Below are 27,863 nucleotides of genomic sequence, written 5' to 3' on the forward strand. Positions count from 1 at the left end.
CGTTCTAGAGCCATATCTAGAACCGACCGCGCAGCGAAGGGTAAGGTTGCAACAAGGATCCACTGGAACGCACGGAACCACAAATCTACCGTGGGAACGACGGAGCAATATGCAAGGCGATGGTGATCAAGTAGACGCAGTCGTCGAAGATGATGCACCCATACAAGCCAATTCATTGCCAGGGACGCAGGCAAGTGTCGGTACTTGGTTACATGTAGCTTTCTAGGCGACGTTGATTAGTTTTCTCGTAAGGACAACATTTAGGGGTCGGTAGCCTAGCAATCTTGTGCTGGCCTTCGTGGCATACATGATTTCGTATGTTCAAGGATCCTTGATTATTGCTTATCGTTTGGCTACTATTAACGAAGAAAGCTTCCCTGTAACTGCAGCGCCGGAGACCTGAAGCATGCAATATATCGTAGCGTTTCTATGAAAGTTGCAGCTTGTTTGTGAAAATTCTGGGTGGTGCTTTCACAATCTTACATCTTTTTCCAGTGTAGAATACTTCCCTTCAGGCAGAAATGCCCAAGCACTAGGGCCGCTCTATTTGTAAGCTGTGATTGAAATTCTCGATAATTTTGAAATATATAAATTCTGGGGTTTTGCGTGGCAAAACCACAATGTGATATTCATCCACGCCATCGTCGGGTAGTACAGAAATTAGAACCATCTGCGCCTCTTTAACGTGCACCTATATCTAAGCACAATGGTATTTTCGTATTTCACACCCATCGAAACGCGGTTGCGAAGTTCTTGTTGGCTCCGCTATAAATAATGCGCATTCTCAAAGACGCTTCCAGACGGAATAGCCTGTTGCGGGCTAAAGGCGGACTTGGTCTTACTCGAATTGCCCTTGATTACTCGATTATTCGCACCTTTCTCGAATCGCTTTGAAAAATTAAGCATCATTCCACTCAGTGAAGTTAATGGAGCAGCGAAACTGTGTATGTAGGCTTCTTAATGATTACCTGTCCATTGCCGTGCGTCAAACGCCATATGCACATAAATGAAAGGTGAGGGGCGACTCGTCGTTTCTTCAAGATGTTCAGCCTCGGAAGGTTATGAAGCACCGGGGAGCATACATACTCATGCATTGTTGCAAAACGCGGAACGACGCCTTTTACTAACGAAACCTGGCTTGTAGAACAGACCCGTATCTCACCGAATTCCGCGGCCACACATAAGACAAGGCGCACCAAATTGGTTCCTCAGAAACTCCCTCTGAACCGGGCCGTTGCTTCGGTGAAACGTTCCTAGTTGGCGGTATTGGCGCCGCATGGACGGTTCGCATTTCTTCCTGCTTCGCGCTCCTGACGTGCAGCATGCTCACAGGACTGATACCACGCGAGAGCGGAAAGAAAGAGCCACCGCAAGCGCTTCGAACGCCGAAAAATTCAGGGCGGTGCAAACGTAGACATGGCCGGCGAGGGTAAGTTTATTATCTGTTCTTGTGAGCTTAATATATGTGTTTTTATAGGCTTCACCTCCGCCGTAGGTCGGCCTGGTATTGCACTATCTTCGGGATTTTCTCATGTATGCCGACAAATTCTATATCTACGCGGCCCCATAGACGCACGTAACTTTGTTCCAGAACGTAGCCATGTACGTCTTTGCTGTAAAATGACGTACAGTTGACCGATTCTTTAGCATACCGTGCGAGGGTCAACTGACCGACCTGTCAGCGGCTTCCAATGCTACGAATTCATGAGATCTGCAAGAACTTGTCGACCTCGTCACTTTGCGCCGTTAGAAATCGCCTCCCAGCCGGCCAGTCAACCCTCGTGCGTTAATGTTGTACCGTTGAAGAATCGAACACCTGTGAAGAACCATGTGATTCGCATGGCGAATGAAACGCCACAATCGGAACCGATGGCGGGCGGTAATGTTTAACCGACAGAGCGCAAAGGGAAATAACTGGAAGCTCATGTACTGTTACAATGTGGAAGAAGGGCTCTTGTTTTAAGATTGTAGCATAATACGAGCAGTCAGGCGATAAATTCCATGTGGAGCCACAAAACTGCTTTCTGAATACGGGGTCAAAATGCACAGTATAAGCGCATCGTGTGCGTCATTAATAGCTGTCGTCAGGAATTAAGTGACAGGCGACCCACTGGTCGCTGAAATTTTCGGCACCGGCGTAACACATTATACGTAATGCATAGAAAGGATGCCCTAAGCCTACGTAGGAATCCCTAAGCCTGTAGTTAAAGTGGCATCACAAGCAGTATCAGACCCCTTGGTAAGCAGCAGACAAGGGAGTACGAAAGTGACTAAACGGGACGCAACTTGAGAGTATGTGCTACTGAAGCAATAATTACGCATGCGCGCTGAGCTACCCCCTCCCCCCTTCACTGTTTGTGATGACATTATCGTGTTGGCTTTATCGCGGCAACGGAAACCGCCTTTCAATGGGGGCGAAATGCGAAAACAACCGTGTACATAGATTTAACTGCTCGTTCAAGAACATCAGATGGTGCAAATTATTCCGGAGTCCCCCACTACGGCGAGCCTCATAATCGGATAGTGATTTTGGGACGTAAAACCCTGGAATTTAATCGCGATGGTTAAGCCACCGCGGGAATCGCTCGAAGAAACCAAGTGGAGCCGCTCTGAACGGGACCAGCAAAAGATAACCGCAGCATTATGTGGCAGTCCACGTGGTGTGGCATGTATTCATTCGGCACCGTAAAAAATGTGCAACTTTCACCTCGTACTCCTCCCGTATATCTAAATACCGTGTGTTACATCAGCATAGTCCCCGCACGCCTAATTATCACGCATAACAGATATGACGCGTCGCATATCTTGAACAGTTCTCGTTAAGGGAGCGTCCACCTAATTTGCATTGTATGCCACAGTGGCATTAGCTCCATGTTTAAGCAGCTTCCTAGAAGGCAACAATTTTTTCATGAGCAGTCAGCACGGATTCAGGCGTGGCTTTTCAACAGTGACACAGTTACTCCACATTACTAATGAATTGTTTGCAGTTATCGATAATAGTCGCCAGGTCAACATAATCTTTCTAGTTTTTGAAAAAGCCTTTGACCGCGTGTCGCATTCCAAAAGATATTAAAACTAAAGCACCTCTTTAGAAATGAGCGTATTCTGAGGTGGATTGACTCTTACGTAACGCAACGCAAACAATATGTTCAAATAGGTGACACTAAATCACCAATGCTTCCAGTCCTTTCAGGCGTACCTCAAGGGTCCGTCCTTGGACCATTACTTTTTCTTGTTTATCTGAATTATCTCTCACTTGACACTGTTGTACAATGCCGATTTTTTCGCGGATGACTGCGTTGTTCACCATGCCATTCAAACTAAAGATCAATTACTCTTAATCAATTCTCTAACATCAATTTCTAACTCGCGCCAGACCTGGAAAATGAGCCTAAATATCCCTAAATGACCATAACAAAAAACAAGAGTCCACTTTCGCATGCATACAAAATTAACGACGTTGGCATTGCTCTTGTCGAATCTCGTGATTTAAGATCGAGTGTCATTATAAATAGATTTTATGCACCTTAGAACGACTATTACTAGGGCCCCTTTACAGCCACGTCACATCGACATCATAGGACACATAACTATACTGCGAACTGATTACCACGTTCATGGCTCTCTTTGGCCATACCTGGCCCTTGCGCCATTAAGCATCAAACATTCATTCATTCATTTGGCTTCTCGCAGGATGGTGAAAGAAGCGAAATTTCACAGCAACTTGATTCGCCTACGCAACCCGACAGTGAGCGGTTGCTACGGAATCTCCACCAAGAAGGGCCTCTGAGGAGTCCCCTTAATAGTTCCTCATCGGGAAATCAAGAGCAGACTAGCGATGCTGCCAGGGGAATTAATGAGAACGTGCATGAACAAAGTAAGTAGTATTTACACGGTCACTCCTCTCAGTGATGACAAGACAGGAAAAAAAGCCACCCAATACTGAAGCAGAGTGGCTATGGCATTGCTCCGCTTAGCCCGAGGCCGGGGATTCTATCCCTGCGATGACGGAAGCATATCGATAAAATAATGTGAACAGTAAAGAGCCCCATTGTGCCATAATTATTACTCCTCGACCTCCCACTATGGCTTGCCTCTCATTTATATTGTGGGTGTCAGGTGAAACGCCCATAATTAAATTATCAGGGCCCCGAATGTTTGCCTTCCTGGCTTGAGAGCTGTGAAACCGAAGGTGTCTGATGGCCTCAAGACCCGGTGTACATGGAAAAATCACCCATGACGATGGCATTGTTGGTCTCCAGACAAAAAAGATCAATTAGCAATTTCTATGCTGTCTATGTATAGAGAAGCTAATAGAAACCTTTCACATGTCAATAAGGATTATTTCACACGTAAAAAAAACACCGCGTAGATTAGGACAGGTGAGAACATTATTCCCCATTGCCGAACATTAGATTGGCATGTTTTCTGTTCGAAATATCTTCAAGCTGTAGACGAGTGCCCTGTGGCTTGGCCACTGAATTGTGTAAAGGGCAAGTGATAGCAGGAGGTTAATTTTTAGTTTTGTAGATATGTAGACGTTTCCTTTTTCCAGTGATACGGTCCGCAGAGATCTCAAATAGGCGTCATCTTTTCAAATAGTTTTTTTACTCCTTTTGTGCGTTTTTGTGGTTGTCGTACTCTCGCGGCTGAAAGGTATGCGCTGTTTGAAATGGCGTTCGCGATAGCGCAACCGAGTTTCGGGGCGTGTTCGTCGCCGGCTGTCCACTATTGTAGATTTTGGGACGCACTTGTGGTCGTCCGAGAGGGTGCGTACATCTGATTGGTTCGATGGACAGCTTTCCTCTTCAAAGCAGCGTCTGCTCCTCTTGCTTTTGCGGGCGAGGAGTATGCCGGTGCCTTCACCAACGATGCTGTCGCCGCTGCATTGAGCAAACATCTAACAAAAACCCATTTGCCTATGCCTATGTTACTGCTCCAGATGTCGTCGTTAACATATTTTGCTGTCTACTTAATAAGGTAATAGAACAACACATTTCTTAGATATCGCTAGCAATATTTAAGGCCTGTCTTTCCTATAAAAATTAGAACAAATTTAAAGGGTTCGGCTGTTCGCTTACATAAATATACCTGACAATGATTTTTGAAAAGTTTGTTTCTCAAGAAAGATACCAAATATGCTATTTCTGACGCGCTCCCTCCTGTTGCAGGATTGGGTGTAGCGTCAAATGAACATGCTGCGCCAGAACCGCTGCCTACTTTGTCGGATGCCGTCGAGTCTCCTTCCAGCCCAGCTTCTCAAGTAACGCAGCCGTCGTATGAGGACAGCACCGATCTTCCAGCAGCTAACGCGGCTGCAAGTGCGGCTGTCCACACGTCAAGCATATTGCCGGCCCTACAGCAAGTGCGGTACGTAGATTCTAGCGCAATATAATGGATCTTTAGAGAACTTTGCAGGGCACAGGAATAGCTGACGTTAAAACAAGCCTAAATTCCGACCTCGTCTTACCAAACCTTTAAATGTGGACCAAATCTTATTGCGTCATTTAGAAGCATTTCTGAGATCCTAAAAATGCCCTTGGTGTTGAAATTTTAGAGCTGTGAATGACTAACGAGAAATCGATAGTGATCGTGCATATCTTATTTTGAACGGGAATGGTTGCACACTCTGATCCGGAAATCTTCAGGATGCCGTATTGGCAACAGTGCTTGCTCTTTCACCCCGAAGAGCTCTTGTTTGTCTTTTTTATTTATTGCATGGGGAATGTGCAATGCGTTTTAGCCATTGAGGGTCGTACTGATAATGTTAGTCAATAATAGCACCTTGACATGAAAACATCAGCAGTAGTGTTTGTTATTCCGTTGTACCGGAATAACACTGTCAAAAGAAATTCATCAATCATCGAGAAACCAGAAAGACCAAAAATATAAGCGTACAAAAAGACATATGAATAATCTGCTGGCCAACTGAACACGCCTCTTCAATGTTCCCAAAGTTGGCGTTGACGCTCGTAATTACTCATCATAACAGCTGTCTGTCAAGCAAAGGTCTACGCATAAAAAATGTTAACTTTAGCATAATTTTAAAAAACCCTGTTATCTTTGCTTCACTTGCTAAGTTGTTCAGTTCATTTCAAATTTCAGTTAATTTCCATAAGAATGCAGGAAGTATAGGACGAAAAGTTTCCACTTCACAGATTTACGCCGAATGTGCAAGGCATACACCAAGTAGTCAAAGTACACAGTCATACAGAACTGACTGAACGCGAAGAATTCAGTGACAGACCACCTCAAACTATACACCTTGCACTTTCCGGCTGTTATTGAACCTCCTCATCAACAGACATGGACAGCCGCAGGCTGCTCCACCGGGAGCACTAGGGTTAGCAGAAGGTTAGCGTCTTTTCACTGCAGGGTCATCACAGCCGTTCTCACCTGTCCTCATGTTCAATGAAAGTAGTGAAATAACAGTTGCTGAGTTGGGCGCTCGCACCCTATATGGTGTACCCTCTCAGCTTTGCGCACTTCGTCAGCCTACGTCAGGTCCACCTGCCGACACTGTTCTGAACGAAAGCCATGTAAGTATGCATGGTAGAAATTTCAATTCGCAAACAATAGATATAGTGGACAGGTCCTGTTAAAGTTAAAGCATCTTTTTCTGTTGCAGCGCATGATATTGTGACAGAATTAAATCCCGCGCGATTTCATGAAAAGCACCGTAATGACGACTGCAGAAATCTATTATCTTATTCAAGCACTTAAAATGTAGACTGAATGAGTGACACATCTTAAGATTCTCGCTCACTTAAGCAAAAACCATGTCGAAATACGAGTGACACCATCAACATTACCTGTTAAGCTCAGTCGTCTAGATTTTCTTACTTTAACCTCCCACCACGACTTGTATACCTTTTTTGTGATTTTATTACCCTGTCCATTGTTTTGCATGTTTCGGTAAACTTTCCGCGAGATCTATGCATGAAAAAAGACAGTGAAATAAAATATTTGTATCTGCATCGTGCAGGAATAGCAGCATTGTATATGTGAACAAAATTTACATCGTTTAACGGTTGTAGCTGCTTGAACCTTGCGGTGCTATTCGCCTGACTTAGCTCACTTAAATCGCAATAGGTGCTAAAAGGCATCTCGATGACAAGAGGCCTAAGAGCCCTGCTGGGCCTATTTTGTGATGGCAGTACTGCCAAACTCCGAAGCTTGCTTCCCTCTATTTTAAAAATTTACCTGATTCCCCAACATTTTTGCGAGATATGGTAGTTCAGTTTTCAACATGCATTATGTAAAAATACGTTTTGTCATGCAAGCAGATGGCAAATACCTTGGTAAAATTCATTTTGATATTAGATATCCAGTATTCAAATAAAAAGAGACTTCACTCAAACTGAAATGACGTTGCATTGGAGGTTGTCAGGCTGACAACATACTTTCACTTGAAGCCCTCATAGTCACACTAGAGTACGTTCGCATGCTTATTCATTGTTTTCTATACAAAAGAAGGATAACATGGAACCTTTTCTGAAATGGGACAGAAAATGGGTGTCCAGCCTTTCATAACGGAATACGCATGACCACGTAGTGTGCAACTTTACGGCACCTTTGTTAAATTGGGAAGCATGTGCAATGAGTTTTCTCATTTGCTGGGTAACGGTCGAGCACACCCACCACTACGTGTTTAAGGTCCCATATAGTACATGACGTTTACAGTGCGAAAATACGTGACCATTTTCATTAACTTTCCTGCAAGTGAAAACTCGCCCTAGCACGTCAAATCTGCTATTTCTGCCGAGGTTGCTGTGTCCTTTGCCACGTCGTGTTAAATTTTAATATACGTACTGATTCTCAGCGCAGGGACCGTGTTATCATGCTTGGTGCTGGGTGCTTGTCTGCTTACGCCACGATGTTGTTTTATGTTTCTTTTTGTGTGCAGCATAAGTTTATTTTGGCCAGTTACACGTCAATATTTGCTTCGCAGTTCACAGATATCAAAAGCATAATGGCAACAGCAATAGTTCATTAATGATCATAAGGCACCCTTACCTTGTTGTTTACTTAGCAAAATGTCCTTACTACACAGCAAGACGACCATTAGTCATACTTAGCATGTTAACGTGGGCACTACTTTTTGCCACAGGAATGCAAACACGCCTTCGTGGTAGCAGTTCTACATATCAGTCGTCACGGCATCGAAGCATTGGTTTCTCCTTACCGCAAAATTTTCTTTTATTTACGAGAACTGGCCCGTTTACCTAAACCGGGCTACATATCTCTAGATGCAGGGAAATATTCCTGTGTTCGTAGCACTGGTTGCTGGACAATATCGCTCCCACTTACAATGAGAACGACGCCACCGGATAGGAATTAGCGCAACGACTATTTCTTTCAGAGGGCTGCCGCCGTCCATGCACGGTGACATTTTTTTTGTGTTGGTAATAAAATTCTGACAGAATTCATCGCAAGGAAAATTTTTGAGTGACCACTTACGTTGCGAGTGCACAACCTGTAACACCGAAGCTGTTGAGGCTACTTCCTCTAGGATCGTATCCGCGTGTTAACACAAAACTACCATCACGAATGGCTCCGGCATCGTCGTCGTCTTCCACAGCTGCCTCGTTGGTGCAACTCGACGCTAGCACGCAAACGCGCATGTGCTAGTGCAGCCACGTCCTTCACCATAATTATTTATTTACTGTTTATTATTCATTAAATAATTTATTTATTATTAATTAGGGCACACAAGGAAGTAACACATTTCACAGCGAATTACAATGATGCTGTTTAGGGATAGTTACCCAAGTTTGTCTCCGAGTGGAGAAACAGAACTACCCAAACGTGGACCGATCCCGAAGATACTTAAATGCCGGAGCGACCTGTGGCGGAGATGCAGCAGGCGTTAAGTACTCACCATATATAGGCGAATCCTGGTGGTAGTTCGATGCCGGGCAGCCCCACGGTGGATGCGAAGCCCGCGTGAAGCACTGCCCATTCCTCGACCAATCTGGAAGATAGTGCCACGTGGTGGTGACGTTCAAGAACACAGTAGCAATACTGTGATTAACGAAACGAGCGTTTTATTGGGCGAACCTGTGCCCACAATAACAGGCTTTACACAACAGGTTATAGTACAACGATAGCGGCGAACACGGTCGGCGATCGTCGAAAATCTGACCAGCGCGTTTAAGCGCGTCGGCTTTTATAGATCAGTCGTCGAATGTTCCAGATTAACCGATAGGACCCGCGTGTCTTCCACAAAGTTCTACACTATTCGCGTCACGCATATCTGCAATCAGATTACACAAGTTGCGGTGAAAGACAGTGTACGGAACCATCGATAACATTCCAGAAACTTCTTTCACATGCAGGCGCGTCCTGCGCTGCGCGATAACATTTGTTAGACGGCCAAACGTGGTCGCCCGATAAAGATAAGTGCACGTGACTATAGTGCAATATCGAGCCGACCCGTGACGGAGAGAAAGCAGGCGTTAAGCACTCGTCATTCGTGCACCGATGCCTCAGATTGTACAATGCTGGGCCGACCCATGGCAGAGGTGCACTTCGCCATTGAGGACCCTCCATAAACAGCTCGCTGGCGATCATTCTTCACAGAGTGGAAGGCCAGTAAGTTTTTATTGTGAAGTCATTTGTTCACATAATGTCGCCGTATTTATTCATAACGGCTATTCCTTTATTTTACATCCAGCGTCCACTAGATACTGTTGCGGACAGATGGTGCGATACGTGGGTCGGCTCGTGAAATAAAGGTGTTGCTATGCATAAATAAGGTACCAGTAATTTTTTTAAAGTACTTGTGAGGTGCGCAAATGAAGCCACTGATGATCGTCGGGCAGCCACGATGGCTATATGCCAGATAATGCGTGGTTACACCATGCAAGCCTAAAAATTCTGCGTTTCCTATACGCTTTGTGTACTCGCCTAGCGATGCTTAAGGCTCCTTTACACTAGGTCAACACGAGACCCATTGCTGCCTGCCAACTTTCGCCAACGGCACTTTTCCTTCGCGTTGGAGCCTCTGTCACTGTACCGACACCGACCACCTGCCGACGGTTGGCTGATAGCTCGGCGTCAGTACATTGTGAGAGAGGCGCCGACAGGAAGGAAAAAAACGTTTTCGCCGACCGTCAGCTGTCCGAAATCCGTGTCGCGTTGGCGTATTGTGAATGAGCCTTTAGCGGCTGGCTTCAGGAGTGGAGAGTACGAAAGCGTGCTTTTACCATTTAGGGGCTGCTCAAAGAACCTGCAGTGGTAAGCACTGCTTCAGTCAATACATCGCCTCTCAGCCAAACTGACTGCTGGGCGATGAATAATTCACCAATAGGTGGCTTCCAACTTTCAGTTTCATAGCCGTTTCTGCAGAATAACATAAACTAAAGTCGAAGGCTCTGCTTTTTGCTACTGCATATGCTTGAAGCAACGTCTTGCCTGCCACACTTCATTCACCAATTTCCTTTTGTTGCTCCAGATCAGCGTATAGGTTTCCTCTCGAGGGCCCAGACAGTTCACGGGAGAGAAACGTAAGCGGCGCCTCCGAAGCACTGGATGACGGTGCGCTTTCTCCGCAGCAGGCGACCGAGGATGACGCCTCGGACGCCACTGCAAACGCACGAAGGCGCGTCGCAGGCCCAAGTTTGGAGCGCTTGGTTGGCGCACATACACGAAGGATGAGGCTCGGCCAGCAAAACGAAGCAAGCATAAGGGTGCGCGTTCTTCCAGACCTCGAAATTTTGGAACAAGGGCCCTGCCGATTTACGCTAATACTTGCCAATGACGATGCCGGAGTGCCGGAAGAAACACGTAAGCAGCGGAAAAACCAACCAATTGCAACAATCTACCAGAAATTTAGCAATGTTAAACTATTTTACAAAGTTCGATTGCTGTACATGATGCTGTGTGCGCGTTTTTTTTTTTTTGTTTCATTAGCATAAGCTATATAGGAAACTAAACTGCCATTGCGCAGGATTCGCGCCTAATTCTACGTTCCTAGTTCTATAATAATGGCAAGCCATGGATATGCATGCGAACATATTTTGAGCACTTTTCCGACACCACATCATTTGGTAGCTGCACATTGCCTATTTCTGCATACTAAACAGCAGGCACACATTAAAAAATGATCTATGTATATAACACACCAATATATTTGGAGTGTGCGCGTATTATCATCCAAAGATGCAAAAGATATGACAAAATTCAATAAAATACATCTACCTACAGTACAATGTCATAATTTGGTAACCTCCCCCCCCTACACAATGCTCCTCTTAGCCTGTAGGGTAAACTGAATAAATAAATCTTCCAGTATATGTCACATAAGTTCCTCAAACACCCAATAGTATTTCAGTAATGCGCAAATCACGTTATGAAATGAGGGCAATGCAACTTATTCAAATACCAGCTCAAATTAAATAACACACACATATTCTAATTATTTTCTTTAGTAATTTATAAAGTGCTTCCTTTTCCAGCAAGAACTATTCGCCTAGTGCGATTATTCTAGCTGACGAATCTGCCGTTCAGTCACAGATATCGCGTTACAGAACACCTTCTGATAGAGCTGCACTCGTGCTCGCAGTACCAAGCAAACGTAATGGTCACTTCTCACAAATGTATGAAGCATAGCGCACCCGATACTTGATAAAAGAGCGACACCAAGCACAAAGGCGCACATCATGCAAACTATCAATGAAATCTTGATTTGCGGAATCACAACCTGCATATACCCTCACCCAATGGATGCGTAATAGAACATGTACCTACACAATATCGAAATGTGTAGGGCACCTTGCTCATGAATAACATTTATCTCATGCGCAGATATTCCTAGAATATTTTTCAAAATAAGATGGATGATCTGCTGATACATGTTTTTCCGCGGATGGTTGTGTTCTGCTTATATGATTAGCTTGCCCAATTTGCTCACGCTTTTATCCAGAAACACACTATTGTGAGAGAGGTCGGCAGTCGCGTGTTTTCCAGTGAAGTGCACGAAAACCATGCGAACGCTCCTTTTTGAAACGAAGTTTGTATGCTTGTATTGGCTGAACAATTTTGGTGGCATTGTCTTGCTGGTCACGCGAAAAAAAAACAAAGGAGAGCAGTTGCGGTAAATGGTGGTTTGATGAGTTGACAGCTGCGCCGGCGCTGGAGCGTGAATTATTATCAAGGATTCAATAGCATAAGTAGCCAACAAGCAAAGATAGCAAGGAGAAGACAGGGGGAAAGTACTTGTACTTACTAATAGAAATAGTATAAAAGTAATGAAATTATTTAATAAAATTAGGTACAAGTAATTTTCCTTGAGTTGCCCTTGGTGTCTTTGTTTGTTGGCTTCTTGTATTGTATCGGGCCCTCGGTTAACCCCTTTTTCTTCTCGTGGCAAGGATTCCAGGTGCGTAGGCGTGCTCACATCACGTGCGCAACCAATCAGAGCCATTTCGCTTCCGCTGGGGAGGGAAATGGGATGAAAGTATTGCTCGAGAGCTACGCTGGCTTCGTTTGGGTTCAGTTCATACTCGGAAAAGAGATGGGACGGCCACGCACCGTGTGTTCCTACAAGTAACTGGCAGCCTCCGACGAGCGGCGGCGTGAACTCGTCCGTGAAATGGCTCGCCGTGGCAAGCCGTTAGAGCCGCCCGAGCACAGTAATTGAGCGTACGCCGCCGACGCCGGACGTGGACTCTAGACTTCTCAGACTATGGGAAGCCAGAAGGGGGCTCACAAAAAGGTGGAAAAGACAGAAATACAACAGAAAGCTCAAGCTAAAGATCGCGGAAATCACGAAAAGAGCAGAAGAATACGCGGCGCAGCTAGCGAAGCAAAATTGGCAACAATTTAGTGACTCTCTAAACGGAACCTTGAGCACTACAAAAACATGGCGTGTACTGAAGGCACTCCTAGATCCGGCAAAATCAAAGACCGAAAACAACAAAGTCATGTACCGACTGGTGCACCAGTACGAGGGAACAGATTCGGAACTATTGGACAAAGTACGCAAAACGTGCTACGGCGACAGCGACCCAGCAGCCTACACAGAGCGCTACAAAGGAGAAGAAAATGGAAGGCTGGATAGACCCATCACCCGGGAAGAGGTGTACGCGGCGATAAGAAGCGCAACAAAGAACACAGCCGCAGGTGCGGACAAGATCAAAAACGTGCTCATTCGCAACCTCGGAGACGAGCTAGTCGAAAAGCTAACCGAATACCTCAATGGACACTGGCAAGCGGGAACAGTACCAGAAGAATGGAAACACGCGGAAATCATCATGATCCCGAAACCAGGCAAGAAACTTCAAGTGGAAAACCTCAGACCAATCTCTCTTACATCATGCCTAGGCAAGATCTATGAGAGAGTGGTTACGAGGAGGCTACAAAATTATATGGAAGAAAACGAGCTGTACCCCCACAGCATGTTTGGTTTCAGAGCCAGGCTCTCGACCCAAGATGTACTGCTGCAAATCAGAGAAGAGGTACTGAGCAATATCCCGCTCAACGGAGAGCACATCATCATGGCACTGGGCGTCAAAGGCGCCTTTGACAACGTAAGCCATGAAGCCATCCTGACAGGACTAGACAACCTAAATTGCGGCATGAAAATACACAGCTACGTCAAGGCATTTTTGTCCAACAGAACAGCAACAATCGGCCTGGGCGAGCTGAGATCCGAAAAGTTCAACACCCCAAACAAAGGCACACCGCAGGGATCGGTCATCTCACCCATCCTGTTCAATGTTGCTATGATTGGACTGGCCCAATAACTAGACCAAATCGACGGCGTACGCCACGCCATGTACGCCGACGATATCACTGTATGGGTCACCAAAGGCTCACTCAGGGAAAAGGAAGAAAGATTACAAGAAGCTGCGACATGCGTAGAGAAATATGTCAAGGCAAGAGGTCTAGCCTGCTCAACGGAGAAGTCCGAGCTCCTAAGAGTATGGCGAGGCAAGAAGAATCGCACCGTCCCAGAGGAAGTAAACATGAAGTTGAACATCCACCTCGAGGGACGGCCAATCCCGGAGAAGACGCTCATCAGGATATTAGGAATGTGGATACAATCGAACCAACGATGTACCCACACCCTAACACTACTTAAAACTGCAGCCAACCAAGTGGCCCACATGATAACGCGGGTCTCGCGGAAAAGACACGGCATGAAGGAAGCAGACACACTCAAACTGGTCAGAAGCCTGGTGGTCAGTAGAGTGACGTACAGCCTCCCGTACTACCACTGTACGAAGCACGAAATGCAACAAGCGGACGCAATCCTGAGGAAAGCCCTCAAGACGGCACTCCACCTACCACAGTCAACATCGACCGACAAACGCATGGCCCTGGGGCTACACAAGTTTCGAGGAGCTCCAAAAAGCGCAGATAATCGCGCAAATGCAAAGACTAAGGCTATCGGCAACGGGCAGAAGACTCCTGAGCAGATACGGCGGTGAAGCTACCATAAAGGAGACACAAAGCACGGAGACGATACCGGACGAATACAGAAACACCATCAAAGTAGCACCGATACCCAGCAATATGGACCCGACCCTACACATGGCACGAAGACAAGCAAGAGCAGAGTATGTACAAAGAACACTGGCAACTAGACATGACACAATGTACGTAGACGCCGCTACCTACACTCAGGACAAAAACCACAAGAAAAGCAAAGTCGCAACGGTGATCAACTCGGACCTAAAAGAAATCACCAGCGCATCAATTCGGAACTGTACGGTAGTTGAGGCCGAAGAGGCAGCCGTGGCTCTAGCGGCAGCGGAGGGCTACCGATCCAACAGGTCCTTAACCATACTCACAGATTCACAAGCAGCATGCCGCCACTACCTAAACGGCAGAATTAGCCACAGCGCGCTCCGCATCCTCCGCTGAAGTGGCAAAACCGTCAACAACCAGGCCAAACACAGGATAGTTTGGGTGCCGGGACATACCGACATTACGAGAAATCAGGAAGCCGATTGGATAGCTCGAGGGCATGCAACAAACCGAGCATCCAACATTCCCGACCCCGCTGAGGAACCCGAGCCGGTAGCCCAAAGCTATTCAGAGATACTAAACTACTACAGAGGCATCAGACGAAAATACCCGCCCCCTCACAAACAACTAAATAGAGAAGACGCCGTAGCATGGCGACAGCTACAAACGGGAACATTCCCGTGCCTAAACATGCTAAGCAAGATCTACCCCACGCAGTACGAGAGCAAGTGCCCATGGTGTGGAGACAAACCAACCCTATACCATACCACATGGGCTTGCCAGAAAACAGAAGGGCTAGCCATAATAAAAAACCCGAGTGCGGAACAGTGGGAGAGGATGCTATCCAGTGACATCCTGAAAGTCCAACAAGGACTAGTAAGGCGTGCACGCAGGGCAGCTACCCTCAGCGGAGCCCTGGAATAGGTGAACCGACCCTGGAGAGAAGATCGAAGACTCCATCTGATGCCGCAATAATCACTGTAAAATAGAGCAAATAAACGTTTTTCATCATCATCATCATGACAGTAAATGGGACAGCATCAAAAAGAAAGTGATCGTGAGCCTGCTCTGCTCTTCCCGCCAAGACTTGTCAATCTATTTTGGCTTGAGAACGCAACCGTAATATTTCTGCGTTCTACAATTATATTTTGATGAACTTGATGAATGTAACGGTTAATTGCCAATATTCTACTCGGTATTCGGGCACGCTAACATGTCTCGTTTTCGGTGAATTCGCTTTAGCACTCACTCTTCACAACGCATGTTTTGCTCTAATAATTGAGCTAGGGTGAGAGCTGTTCACACGTTTACACTCCTGGGTATCCGTCTATGGGTACTAGTTCTTGTGAGAGGAGCTTGAGCCAGTAGCAGTCATGAGCCTGGCGCTGACTGTGGAATATTATTCTGACAAACGGTGCCACGTAGTACCTAAAATTAAGGAATAGGCAGATGATGAATTAGTGTTCTGAAAACAGGCCGATGCAACAAAGAATGAAAAAATCAGGGCTGGATGAAGGCCTGGTTTTCATTATTAATTTTGTTCTTTTGGCCTATTTTCATGAGTATTGAATACCAACGCACCCGGTTTACACATATTTTGACCAATAACCTTTTTACGGCACCTTCATACTTCATGTATGGATTTGTCTGCCTGACTCTTGCTCGACTACAACATTGTTATGATACTCGAACTAATAACAAGACAACAGAGGAGAACCTGCCTACAAGCGACAGACAAACAGAGCCCATGACAGGATCTCGAACGTCACAATCGGAATTTCAAGCCCCTGGCAAGGGGTCAAGTCATTCATTCGCTTTCTTCTCTTGTCATGAAATGGGAATGTTGGTGACTTATTTAGGTCCAGTCATGTGCACGAAGCTTCCATTGAGTATTCTGGTCACCATCATCATGGTGGGGGTTAAACAGCGAGATTCAGCATTTCAAAAATTTTTCTTGCGCTTTGATCCTCAGAATCACTGCCGGTCTCTCTACCAAATTATTTCTAGTGGCCGCCCGGTGTTGGCTGCTTGCGGGAAAACTATGCATCCATAGCGTAGTAGCTGGTGTTTCACGAAAGAGCATTTACATCTTATCGGATCTTAAGAAGAGATAAATATTTATGCAAACATTTGCAGAAACTTCGAGAGTAACATAATTTAGCCATGCTGAGCAACACTAAAGGTCTCCAAATTTTTTCTGAAGAAAGGTAACGAATACTACCCAATAAAATATTGTCGCATTCCATAAGCTCAAAATGAAAAAAGCGTTTGTAAGTGACAGTAGCATGTTTTGCACACAAGAAGGTACGATTACTTAAGCGAGTTGGTTGAGTGGACGCAAAAACTGACCGAAAATATGCAGTAAAATCTTAACTGCATATAATTTATTGAAGGACAGCTTAAATGGATCTTCAAAAATAAAGATATAATCAATACGTTTCGTCAGGATAGCTGAATGTACCAAAGGAAATATAAACATTAGAAAAGCAACGCCTGCCTTTGAACAACATTTAGTAGCATAAAAGTAAAGTCTAGCATGAGAACAGTTTGAAATAAATAGCAAACGTGGATGGAAACTTCGATCCAGAATATTGCTAAAAAGACGAGCGCAAACATTAAACGACAACACGGGGCACTATCTTGTAACTGCTAACTTCGGGAGACTTTGATGTTTCACTAACTTTACCTATCTTGAGTTCTTGCGCAAGTCATCTAGGTCCTGGAATCATCTCAAATGTGGCTCTCTCACACTGGTCTGCTTAATTTCGAACATGAACGGCGAGAAATGATGTGTTATGGTATATTGTGCTCTTTCAATGGCACTTCCCTCGTCAAGAATAGGCATGCATTCTCACTCTACGCAAGAAAGGTGAGGCCACCACTGCCACTTTTGTGTCAGATGGTCAAAATTGAGTTTAACATATCTTTTTAAAGTTTGGAGCTGAGGAGTAGGTAAAATCTTCCTAAGCCTGCAAATAAGTTATGGGGCCATGATGACCCAAATTGAGAGGGTCGCCAAACACCTGAATAACTAAAATGAAGCATTAAACTTTTTAGTTATTGCAGCAAGAGGACATGTTTGTATTACAGACTACGGGGCAGTTTTATTTACGCACAACCATACTTATTGCAGTTCTTCTAATATGCCCCTGTTCCGAGATATCCGAGAGCGAATTTTCATTCTGTATGCACTACTCATGCAAGACGGCAACGCTCGCGCTTATACCTTGACCGCATAGCTTACGTTTGAGCTTTCATTATCATTGTAATTTTAGAAAATGAGTAAAGTTACTTTTGTTCACCCTGTGAGTCCCATTCGCCCCGAGTGTTATCGACAGCATAATAACGGCATATTGCCCATGACGCAGGAGGAACAAAGAACCTGTTTGGTGATTTTAATCGCAGTATTATTAGGCTTCGATATCGTTGAATTTGTTCAATAACCGTTTAATCTATTTTTATTTTATTTATACATACTTCAGCCTCAATGAGTCTATTGCAGGAATGGGATGAACAACAAACATACAACATTTATAAACAAGCTTGCGTGAATGTTTCAGTGGTAGTGAACGGATGTTAACCGGTAATGAATTCCATACTTCAATTGTTGATGGCAAAAACTGTGTTTAAAGGAATCAGTGCGGGCAAAAAAGGATGAGCTATTTAGAGCATGGTGACTCGTACGTGAGAGTTTGGAAAAAGTAAAGCAGTTATCTAAAGAGGAGAGGCGAGGAGGATTGATTAACGCGTGAAGGAACTTTAGGCATTCAAGTTTGCGATGCTCTGCAAGAGGAGCGAGACCAAGTAGGGGAAGAGAGTTAGATGGCGTAAATTCCTTGTCATATCTCCTACAAAAAAACGCACTGCCTTTTTTGCACTGATTCTAGTTTTTTGACGTCAGTGTTTCTATAGGTTCCATGCAACGCAGCCATATACGAAGACAGGACAAATGATGTTTTATATGTAAGAAGCTTAGTTTCTTGAGGAGGAAGACTAAAGCGTGCGATTTAAGTATTCTAGTCTTTTAAGGCCCTTGCTACAGGGGACATCAATGTGCTTCGACCATAAGAAATCGTGTGTTAGTAAGATGCATAAATATTTAAATTCAAAGGCTCTATTGAACGTAATATTGTTAAATGCATAGGCAAAGAAGGAATGGGATGAGCGTCGTGTAAAGTATATGTTGACAGTTTTGCAAAGGTTGATATTCATTTGCCATATTTAGGACCTGTTGCAGAATTCAGCAATATAATTAGGGCAACAGGATGAAATTTTGTATGATATCGTACGTAATCACCAGTAAAAAGGCGTATTTTAACTGAGGTTTGTAGGGGCAGACCTTTATTATAAAGCAGGAATAACTGAGGACCCAGTGCTGAACCTTGGAGAACACGTGATGAAACCGGCATCAAGGGTGAGTTGGTCAAGTTGAAACATACATATTGCGAATACTGGGAAAGAAGGTACGATATCAAGCAAGCCGAAGATGCATTTTGTTTAGTATAGCGAACAGCTTGTAAGTAACTTTAGTGTTTATATCGCAAAAAAAAAACATTTTTTTCCTGAACGATAACCATGATGAGACCGGCAGACGCAGTGTAGGCTGCGGTTGTCTTTGATTAAATGTCATGATTTGCGCAGGGCATTCTACGAGAAGATTTTTGATTGGCCGCAAGCATTCATAACCGTTCTTTTTTGTTTTTACGCGAGTTTTCCATTACATGCGTACATTCGAAACAATTACACTTTCGAGAAATGAAATAGTTTCATGCCATTGTTATTCGCAGATCATCTTGCCGAATGGGAAACGTTCACGAGGGCACTGCTGACTGTTCACGTTTGTATTCACCGCTTGACCCTGCTCATCACGGCAGTGTCCACGTCACCCAGAAACTTCTACCGGGGCTTCCGATTGCGAGACGGTACCGCAGTGATCTACGTTGAAGTCTCTGCATTTCGCGACCCGTGCACAGACTTCGTGTTACCGTATTTGCGTAATCTACGTCGACTAGGAATGGCCGAAGAGGCTGGTATATGCTTTCAAGACATGGTTCTGTTAAATCATGACGTCCGAGGACAGGAGCTGTTCCGTCGATTGCTCCAGAGGGATGATCGTCTCGAATTGGACAATAACAACAGGTACGCTTTTCTTTCTTGGAAAGTAGGGCCCCAAATATCCATGCTTTCGACAAGATATTGGATGCTGAATTTACCGGAGAAACGTTTACTGCGAATTGTTGGTAGTTTCCCATGTTTCTGCTAACTCCGCTACCACACTACCTACTTTGAAATTATAGTGGCATTTTTTTCTGTCACAGAGAGTAAGACACGCACACTCAAAGGCTGAGGAGGCAACCAAAAAAGCTGGGTTCAATGCCTTGTAGGAAGAAATGGGAAAATATTTATATACATATGAACTAAGATTTTGCTATTTGTAAAAACGCTAGAAAAGATGAATACAAGGATGACTCGACGAGCGTCAAGGAACGAGTACAGAATCTATAGTTGGCGCCGAAAATTGAAGTGGGACATGTTACCATGAAAGCATATCTCACAGGTCTGCAGACCTCAGGACCTGAACTAGCGCTGTCGTCTTCATTGCGCACGTTCATTCTCACCACTGTCGAAGTATTTTCATCTTATAGTAGCCGTCTGTGCAGTATCCCTAACATGGTACACATCGCTCGCTTCTGTGTACTATAACGTGCACAAATAAACCTATGTACTATACGACCTTCAAAGTTCTAAGTCTGCCACAGGTATAACCATGAGCCCATGCTAATATTAACGAGTTTGACTTGGTAAATGCCTTATGATTCTACGGTTGCTACCAGTTTCTTTGCACATTGTTAGTGCAGGTTGCAAGCTTATCTTCAAGTCAGCAGCCGGGAAATGCACGCGTCTCTTTGTGGAAATCATTCACATAAATGCAACAACGAAGTGTAGCTGCTGCGCCACCTCTTGAAAGTGGAGTTGAAGCAGACCTTCCTCTGCCTTAGGGAAACATGGCAGATTAGTTAGCGCAATGATTTTCGCCATCAGCGTAGTGTACCGGCATTCACTGACAAAATTATGCCCTGTCCTTGGTTGGCTGCTTGAGGGTGTCACTTTAGTATATCTGGCACTTGTTTGAGAGCACGGGCAATGGAGATTCATGAAAACAAAAGGCTGCCTCCAAATCCCAAGAAATACTCCAGCGTTGAGGGGGTTTCTTCAGAAAAATCTTGCCGTTTCTTCCGGAATGCCAAGGTTCGTTTACTTTATCGAGTTACCTGAGAGCTATACAAGGTAAGGTAAGTAGTTTTATCGGCTGTGTAAACTCCTAAACACTTGCTTACTGACTAACTGGCAAGTATGGTGGGACGCACACAAAGGGAAGCAGAAACAGATTTCCCTCGATGATCGCGGACAATCGCTGTCGAAAGGGTGGCGTGGGGGACAGCAGCAGCAGGAGCGACCGAGTCGGCGTTGTTGCTGCATCTTGCTACATAACGAACTAAGCGGCACCAGCACAGCGCACACAAAGCTACCAGTCCTCCGCGCAGCTAGATTCTGTACTAGTTTCTGGCCACCGGAGCAGAACGCACCCCCTTCCTAATTTGTCTTGCTCGAGGTGGAAGCCACCATCCATGGATCAACCTCGCATTGTTTTACTTGCAACTAAAGCGTACAGCCCGCATCCAGGTGTTACGGCCTTCATACTGTACATTACGGCGACAACGAAGGCGAAAGTGCGCTTAAAATGTCCATATAATTTCTATTTCAACAGTCAACTCGGGTGCCAGCCGAAGCGCCGGACGCTGTGCTCCCTATAATTCGCCAGACAAGGTGTCTTTGTCTAGATTTAAACAAGCTTTTCTGGCATGTGAACTGCTCGTGTCGAGCATGTAGATTTGAGAGTACCGTTAGTATGAACGCGGAGCGGGGCGTAGTGCCTTCGTATAAATATTGTTCTGTAACTTCTCCTAACACTCTTGACGCCACCACAGCTTTGCTTTTCAATTCAGGAAGACTGAGGTGTACTTAGGTTTGGTGTATGTATCAAAATTTGACGGTGGTTTTCTAATGTGTGCAAAAGCTAATGAGAGAGCTGGTGTGCAGTGTAAATATTATTGCGTGCGTTGTAGACGTCCTCATTGTAGGTAGTTGCGTATCAATTGCGTATGTTATGTGTTTCCTGAGCACACCAAATAAAGTGTGTCGTGATCAGGTGAACATGGATGGTGGCTGTGGTAGCCGCTATAGATGTATGCATGGAACGTTCAAGTTAGGTCCGGAATGCTTTAGGTTGGAGGCTTTGAAGTGTTGTGAATGTTGCTTGCGTGGGAGTTTTCGTGCTCAAGTGTGCTATGCCGTAAAACGATCCGGAAAATTGTGGTACAGTAGCAGCATGGATTGCAATAACGAGTCCCACGATTTCTGCCGATGAAGTGTGGTTAGGTGAACAATTCTTGTGAGGCTCTTTTTAGCATATGATTCGTAGGGGCCAGATATATGTCCCTATCGATGATGATCCCCCAAAATTGATTGTACTTTTGTTTTGGATTGTTTGCCTGTTGATATGAACGGCTTGCTCTGCCATAGGTTTTGTGCGTGAAGGCAACCACGGAGCACTTTTCTGGCCGAGCAGTATGCATTGTTTTTGTAGTTACATGGAAACCTTCGTCATGGCCTTTCGTACACTCACCCGAATATATTGGTGTGTTACACCTAAAGGTCCTCTGTAGTTGCCTCATTATACAAGCTAGTCCTATGTTTCTCAAGATTGAGTCCCAACGATCTGTTGGAACGTATTTGAATGTGTAGGGGTTAGCACCACGTTTGGCGGAACATCAAAAGTGCGATATAAAAGAAAATGGGCATTTTTCGCTAATGGTGCAAGGCTGGGTCACAACGGAGCTAGTTCCGGTTCCAATGAGTGTTGTTAATTTTTCCTAAGTTTTGGGAGGTTAGACATGTCTCATGTAGTTTCATGCTAAGTGTTGCCAGGTTTCGCTACGTTTTGCGATGTTATGCATGGCCTACTTATGCTCATACTAAGTGTCGCCACGATTTGCTCAGTTTTGGGAAGTTTTTGTGAGGTGATACATGGCGAAGCCAGTAAGCCACACAAGCCCCAGGACGTCACACGCATACAAACCACAGTACATGCATGATAATTTATTATCTGCAGTGCTTCAGTACCAGTCATCATCTTTGATCCTGTCCTCGTATTCAACGCCCAACCGTCGTGGTGGTTGTCGTCATGGTCGGTGGCGCCACAGAAGGCTTCGCGAAGCACTTGCAAGGCAGAGCTATTCTGTTCACAGTTCTCCACCGAGCTAACCGAGGCGAGATTCACATCGAACCAGAGCCGGTCACATACGCGGCAGCTGTGCCTAAACTCTATGCTGAAGGATTCGCGCTGGAAGCCGCTGCTCGCACCTCCCATGGATTTGCGAGCTTGGCGTTAGAAATTCTCGGTGACGCGCAGGCCCTGAACCGACTGCCGGTGACGCCCAGCGTTCAGTCGGCAGCGTTCATAGTTTCTGGCCCGAAACGGGATCCTCGACTCGGCGACTCTATGCCCAGAGATTTGCGCTGGCCGTTCCCACCCCCCGTGCTTCAGCGGGCTTAACCCTGGACGTTTTTGAGTATTCGCAAGCCGGGATCGCTTTCTGTGCTACGTCGACCGTTCAAGCGCCAACTCTCGCGTTCCCCGGACTGAAACTCGCAATCCTCGACTCGGCGTACCCTCTTCACAGCAGCAGTTTTGGCGGGAGTTCCGGCACAGGTCGGCGGCGACGCATCGATATTCGCTTGGTAGTACGGTGCTCTTCGTTGTAAGCCGCTTCTTCGGGTGTTGGGAGTTTCTTCATAGCAGCAGCACGTACGCACGCAGTAGAGGAGGTGAGAGATGGCCCGCCGCGCCCGATGTTCTAGCTTTTAGTCGCCTGCGACGTCACGACTCCGCCCTACGCGCATGGGGCGCGAAGAGGTTACGCAGCTCAGTGCTTTCGCAAGTGGTTGCAGGCAATGAGAGGCAGCGCAATGCTGAGCTGAATTTTCTAGTAACGCTTCACGGTAGAACGAAAGCTTAAGCAGCGACGCTGTTAGTGCTCCTCCATTTCAGACACCACAAATAACTTTCAAACGTAACTGTGCATATTGAATTCTAAGCGTGACCACCGATCCCTAGAGTGTCGAAGGCGTCCGGTGTGTCCTCATGATTCACGTTATCGTATGCTCCCAGAGGTCTAGAAATAGCCCCGCGGTTAGTCGTATTTGCAACGCCAGATACTCCTTAAACGTCACAAGATTAATCACAATCTGTCTTAATCGACCACGTTGGAAGAGAGGCATATTTCAAGGGGAGACCTTGATGCTCTTACGGCACCGCTGAAGGTGCTTCATTGCCCTCCTCTTCGTAACTTTCCCAACGTAGCTGGCAAGTGCAGCTGTTCTGTATAGTGTGGAACCAAATGGAGACTTGCCAGGCGTTTAATATAGAGCATGGCGGCTTTGCTTCCATTTTGAGGACCTGACTCTTCTTGCCATGTTTTCTTGTAAACATTGAGACTGCTATCTCGAGAATTTGAGCCCAGATTACCAAGTGCAAAATATGTGACTCCATCAAATCCCAGACATGACGTGCGTTAGTACACAGCTAGTGAAACCGCCAAGTCTCTCATACACAGGATTATTTTTATTTGTTCCGTTTGCGAACAAAGTGTAGCAAGTGGAAAAAATGCAGCAGAGCAAAATTCTCTGCCTTGTAGCCTTGCCCAGAAATCTTCATCAGTGTCCATTTAGTGGCATAGCTGATGAATAGCAAGTGTCCTGAAAGGGTGACACTGTACTGCTGAGGAGGCGTCCGATATCTCGGACACTGATCGAGACTTCCGAAAGCCGCTTAGGGGGATCCGGGAATACCCATAATAACTTCCGGTGACCGGCGTGGAATATGTCAACAAGTCGCTGAGTCCTCTTCTGAGTGCGTTCAGCCTCCCGAAGGTGTATGATTGCAGTCGCTGTAGTTGCTCATCGTACTCTGCATGTTAAGGTAATAGCTGAAATTTCCTCGACAATTTTGAATAGTCCGTCTGATCTTATTGTCCAAGTTCCAAGCTGGATGACTTTACATGCTTACTTCATACGTGTTCTAAAGTTCAGGTGAGTCAATTGGGCGAAAAAGTTTTCGTTAAACTTCATCACATCTTTTATCTTCAGATAAGTAGTGATGTAGTCGTGGTCATTGCCATGCGTCCAGAATACCTAATGGAGGTGGTAGGGCAGACAGATACTTTGGTATCAGTAATGAGTTTTCAGGAATGTGTATGTGTTTGATGTTTTTCAGTTTTTTCGTGGAAAAGCATTTATAGTCTTTATTATTCTACCACATTTTCATCATCGCTTTAGATTTCAACATGCATTTTTTGGGAATAGTATAACTATTATACTTGACATTTGCAAATTATTTGCTCTTTTACTGACTGCACATGGAAAGCAAGAGCGCGAGCAGCATGCAGGAAAAATAAATATTGCGTACATATTAGGCCCACTGTTGCTCTAAGAAATTGCCTGAAAACATACGCATTCGGGACGGTATTGTATTGAAAATGGGCATGTTTTATGTACTGGACAATACCATATATGTAGCACTACAGGTACGGCGAAATGTCGGGACATTGTCCACATTTCGAAATTCAGTTTCATTTGTGACAAGGCTAACAAGATATGGAAATATTAGTTCGCACAAATCTCCGAAAACAACAAAATTTGCAGCATCGTGGCACAACCTTTGTAACGCCATTTTGTATAAAAAAAACTCCGAGTAAATGCCTTCTTCCTCGAAGATGTCGGCCAAAAGATGTCGGGAACTACCGGGGAAAGGTATTTAGTGTGCCGATCATATTGGCGATAAATTTTGCAGTGACTTAAGTGGAAGGTGGAATGTACGCTTTGAGAGGCTGCCACCGACATCGAACAGGCCCATAGTGGGCGTCCGAATGCTTCCTGAAAGAGAAGCGTCAGAGACGAACGCGCCTCCAGGTACGTGGCGCGTAATCACCGACATGCCACCGACCTAATCTGGGTGGCCACGCCAACAAACTCGTGAGGCATTCGCGGCGGAGCCGCTTGGTAGCACGATATGTCCCCATCTAGTGGCAATACGGAGCATCGCCATATTTGTTCACTAGTAATTACAACATTGTCTCCATTATTCGTTTCATGTGTTCTGTGGGCTTTCGAATTAAACAAACAGACCCACTTGGGAAGACTTCCAAAGCAACATACACACAAAAATCGAGTCGCTATCCATAAAAAAAGTTGCACGTGGCATCATACATAAATGGTTGTGAGCGCTCGTCACAATGTTATGGCTTTTTGTCCCTATAAAAATTTTTATCCGTTTATTTTACCATTTTATAACAAATGATTTGTACAAGGAGATATGTTCGCTGCCTAATAAGAGCACGGCTAAGTTGCTGCGGCTGAATGAGGAAATTTGTTGGACTTCAGTACTTGCGAGAAAACAAAGCTCAATGTGAATGTTTTAGAGGGGTGTCGCTGTTGCAAACAATATTCCATTTATATTATTGCCTGCAGAATTCCTGGCTACCATTTTCCCAGTTGCATTTCAGTCACATCAGCTGCGGAACTAAATTGCTTGTATTATCTCAATTTTAGAAACCTCGTACGAATATTGGACACTACCAGGGAGATGCCCTTTCTGCGCCAGCTCGTAATATACCTCCCCAACACTGGCAGTGGACCATCCGAGCCTCAACAAATCTCGCTGAACGTGACGTTCCAATGTTCCACTGACGTTCGGAGACGGAGGTACGAGGTCGACGCAACCTACGCCCACTTCCTGCGTTGCCGGTGTGCCAACGATCATGGCGTAACCACAACGACCGGTGTTGAGACAAGCATAATACCGACACTCAGCGCCCGTCGCGAGCTGACATGTTCCACAGGTGACTTGGTGCCGTACATAGTTAGTGTTGCGCACCCTACAATGCATGGTACTTGTGTTATTCATGTGCTTTCCATATTTTGGATGCGTGAAGGAGATTAGCGTCAATAGATTTGAGAATGGGAAGAGGGTTTAGGCGAACTGCAAAAGGTTTTGGAAGGTAATCTGAAATTTCTGGCAAGGGTAACGGATGCCGTTCTCGCCATTGTACGACACTGACAGCTGATCTAAGAATGTGCCTTAGTGCAGATACGTCAGCAACGTTATGTTTATTCCAAGTGCGCATTTTTATACATTGACAAACTTACGTTCCTCTTGCGTTAGAGGCATGCGAAAAATGTAGAGAGCCTATCCAGATTTTAAAATTCATTATTGTTCCCGACCGGGCTAACAATGAGATCGAAATAAGTTACGCCGCTTACCTGAAGCAATCGTGGGCGTAACGCAACAGATAGTAGTCATTGGATGCTAGATGAAAGCACTTCTAAAAGTATGTCGTCGGGCTATGTGTAATTGTGCTTCCGCAGGGGCGTTGATGCAGTGGCGGCTTGTTTAAAGCGAAATTGCCTCTATGAATTTCAGAATTTTTTAAAATGCTTTAGGAGCTGATCTGCAAAATATCCAACCTAACACGGAACCCTCTTTGGTGTAGTAATTGAGGTCCTTTCATGAGAAAATTACCGAGCCTGTCATTACTGACAATGAAAAAGTAAACCTATTCTAATACTTGAATGGCTGCGATTTCCACCTCATTGAGGCCACCATTTGATCGTATAATGTAGAGCGTAAGCTGTTACGAGTGTCACTGATCTTGCGTTTGAGAGAGAAAACGAGCGATTTACACGCAGGACAATGCGCACTATAAAAAATTTTACTGGTAATGGTATTAGGCAAAAATAACTACAATATGCTAAATTGACTTCGCAATGATGTGCTTCGTGACTGATGCTTAACCCTAGCAGCTATACGAACATGAATTAGAATATATATATATATATATATATATTTAAGCCCTCCAATTTTATGCATCCCCAATCCAACTATTTGCACACATAGAGGTGGAAGAAGACAAACCTGATTGCATTCATTTGCTTCAGGTGCGGTATATTATTGCAAGGATACCTTCAGTCGCATTATATGTCATTTTTGTGTGTATAGTCTTTGGAATTGTGTAGTATTTTGGGAATCTTTACTATGTCTGTCTGCTTTTATTACATTGACGATTGTTGAAAATACTTTTTGCCCCATTGCATTTGCCTTGTTATTTATGTCGGTGCACTTCATTTCTGTTCATCTCGTGAAACAATAAAATGTACGTGACCTTCAGGTTTTCAAAGCTAATGGGATGTTTTCTTTTCTGAAGTCCGTCATGCTTCAGAGAAAGTGACTGTGGGCTGTCGAAACGTGCCACTGTATTACCGCTGTTCAG

General features: G+C 45.0%; 2 protein-coding genes across 2 annotated transcripts in view; both read left to right on the forward strand.

Moving 5' to 3' along the window:
• On the forward strand, window positions 1-27,775 carry LOC135904188 (uncharacterized). The gene is made up of 6 exons (XM_065434819.2): window positions 1-190; window positions 3,694-3,877; window positions 5,172-5,370; window positions 10,457-10,788; window positions 19,263-19,614; window positions 26,146-27,775. The coding sequence occupies exons 1-6, from the start codon at window positions 110-112 to the stop codon at window positions 26,534-26,536; spliced, it is 1,539 nt and encodes a 512-aa protein (XP_065290891.1). The 5' UTR covers window positions 1-109; the 3' UTR covers window positions 26,537-27,775.
• LOC135904187 (uncharacterized) overlaps window positions 1-27,863 on the forward strand; it is a 99,051-nt gene that overhangs the window by 31,392 nt on the left and 39,796 nt on the right. The gene's annotated exons all lie outside the window — the stretch shown is intronic.

This window comes from Dermacentor albipictus, chromosome 10 (assembly GCF_038994185.2).
Source record: "Dermacentor albipictus isolate Rhodes 1998 colony chromosome 10, USDA_Dalb.pri_finalv2, whole genome shotgun sequence".
NCBI classification, from domain to species: domain Eukaryota; kingdom Metazoa; phylum Arthropoda; class Arachnida; order Ixodida; family Ixodidae; genus Dermacentor; species Dermacentor albipictus.

Bases quoted from the DNA above. Each gene is read 5' to 3' on its own strand.
- LOC135904188 (XM_065434819.2), top strand. From the start codon at position 110: ATGCAAGGCGATGGTGATCAAGTAGACGCAGTCGTCGAAGATGATGCA. The intron at 3,878-5,171 runs GTAAGTAGTATT...CTCCTGTTGCAG, and splicing joins TGAGAACGTGCATGAACAAA to GATTGGGTGTAGCGTCAAAT. The intron at 19,615-26,145 runs GTACGCTTTTCT...TCTCAATTTTAG, and splicing joins GAATTGGACAATAACAACAG to AAACCTCGTACGAATATTGG.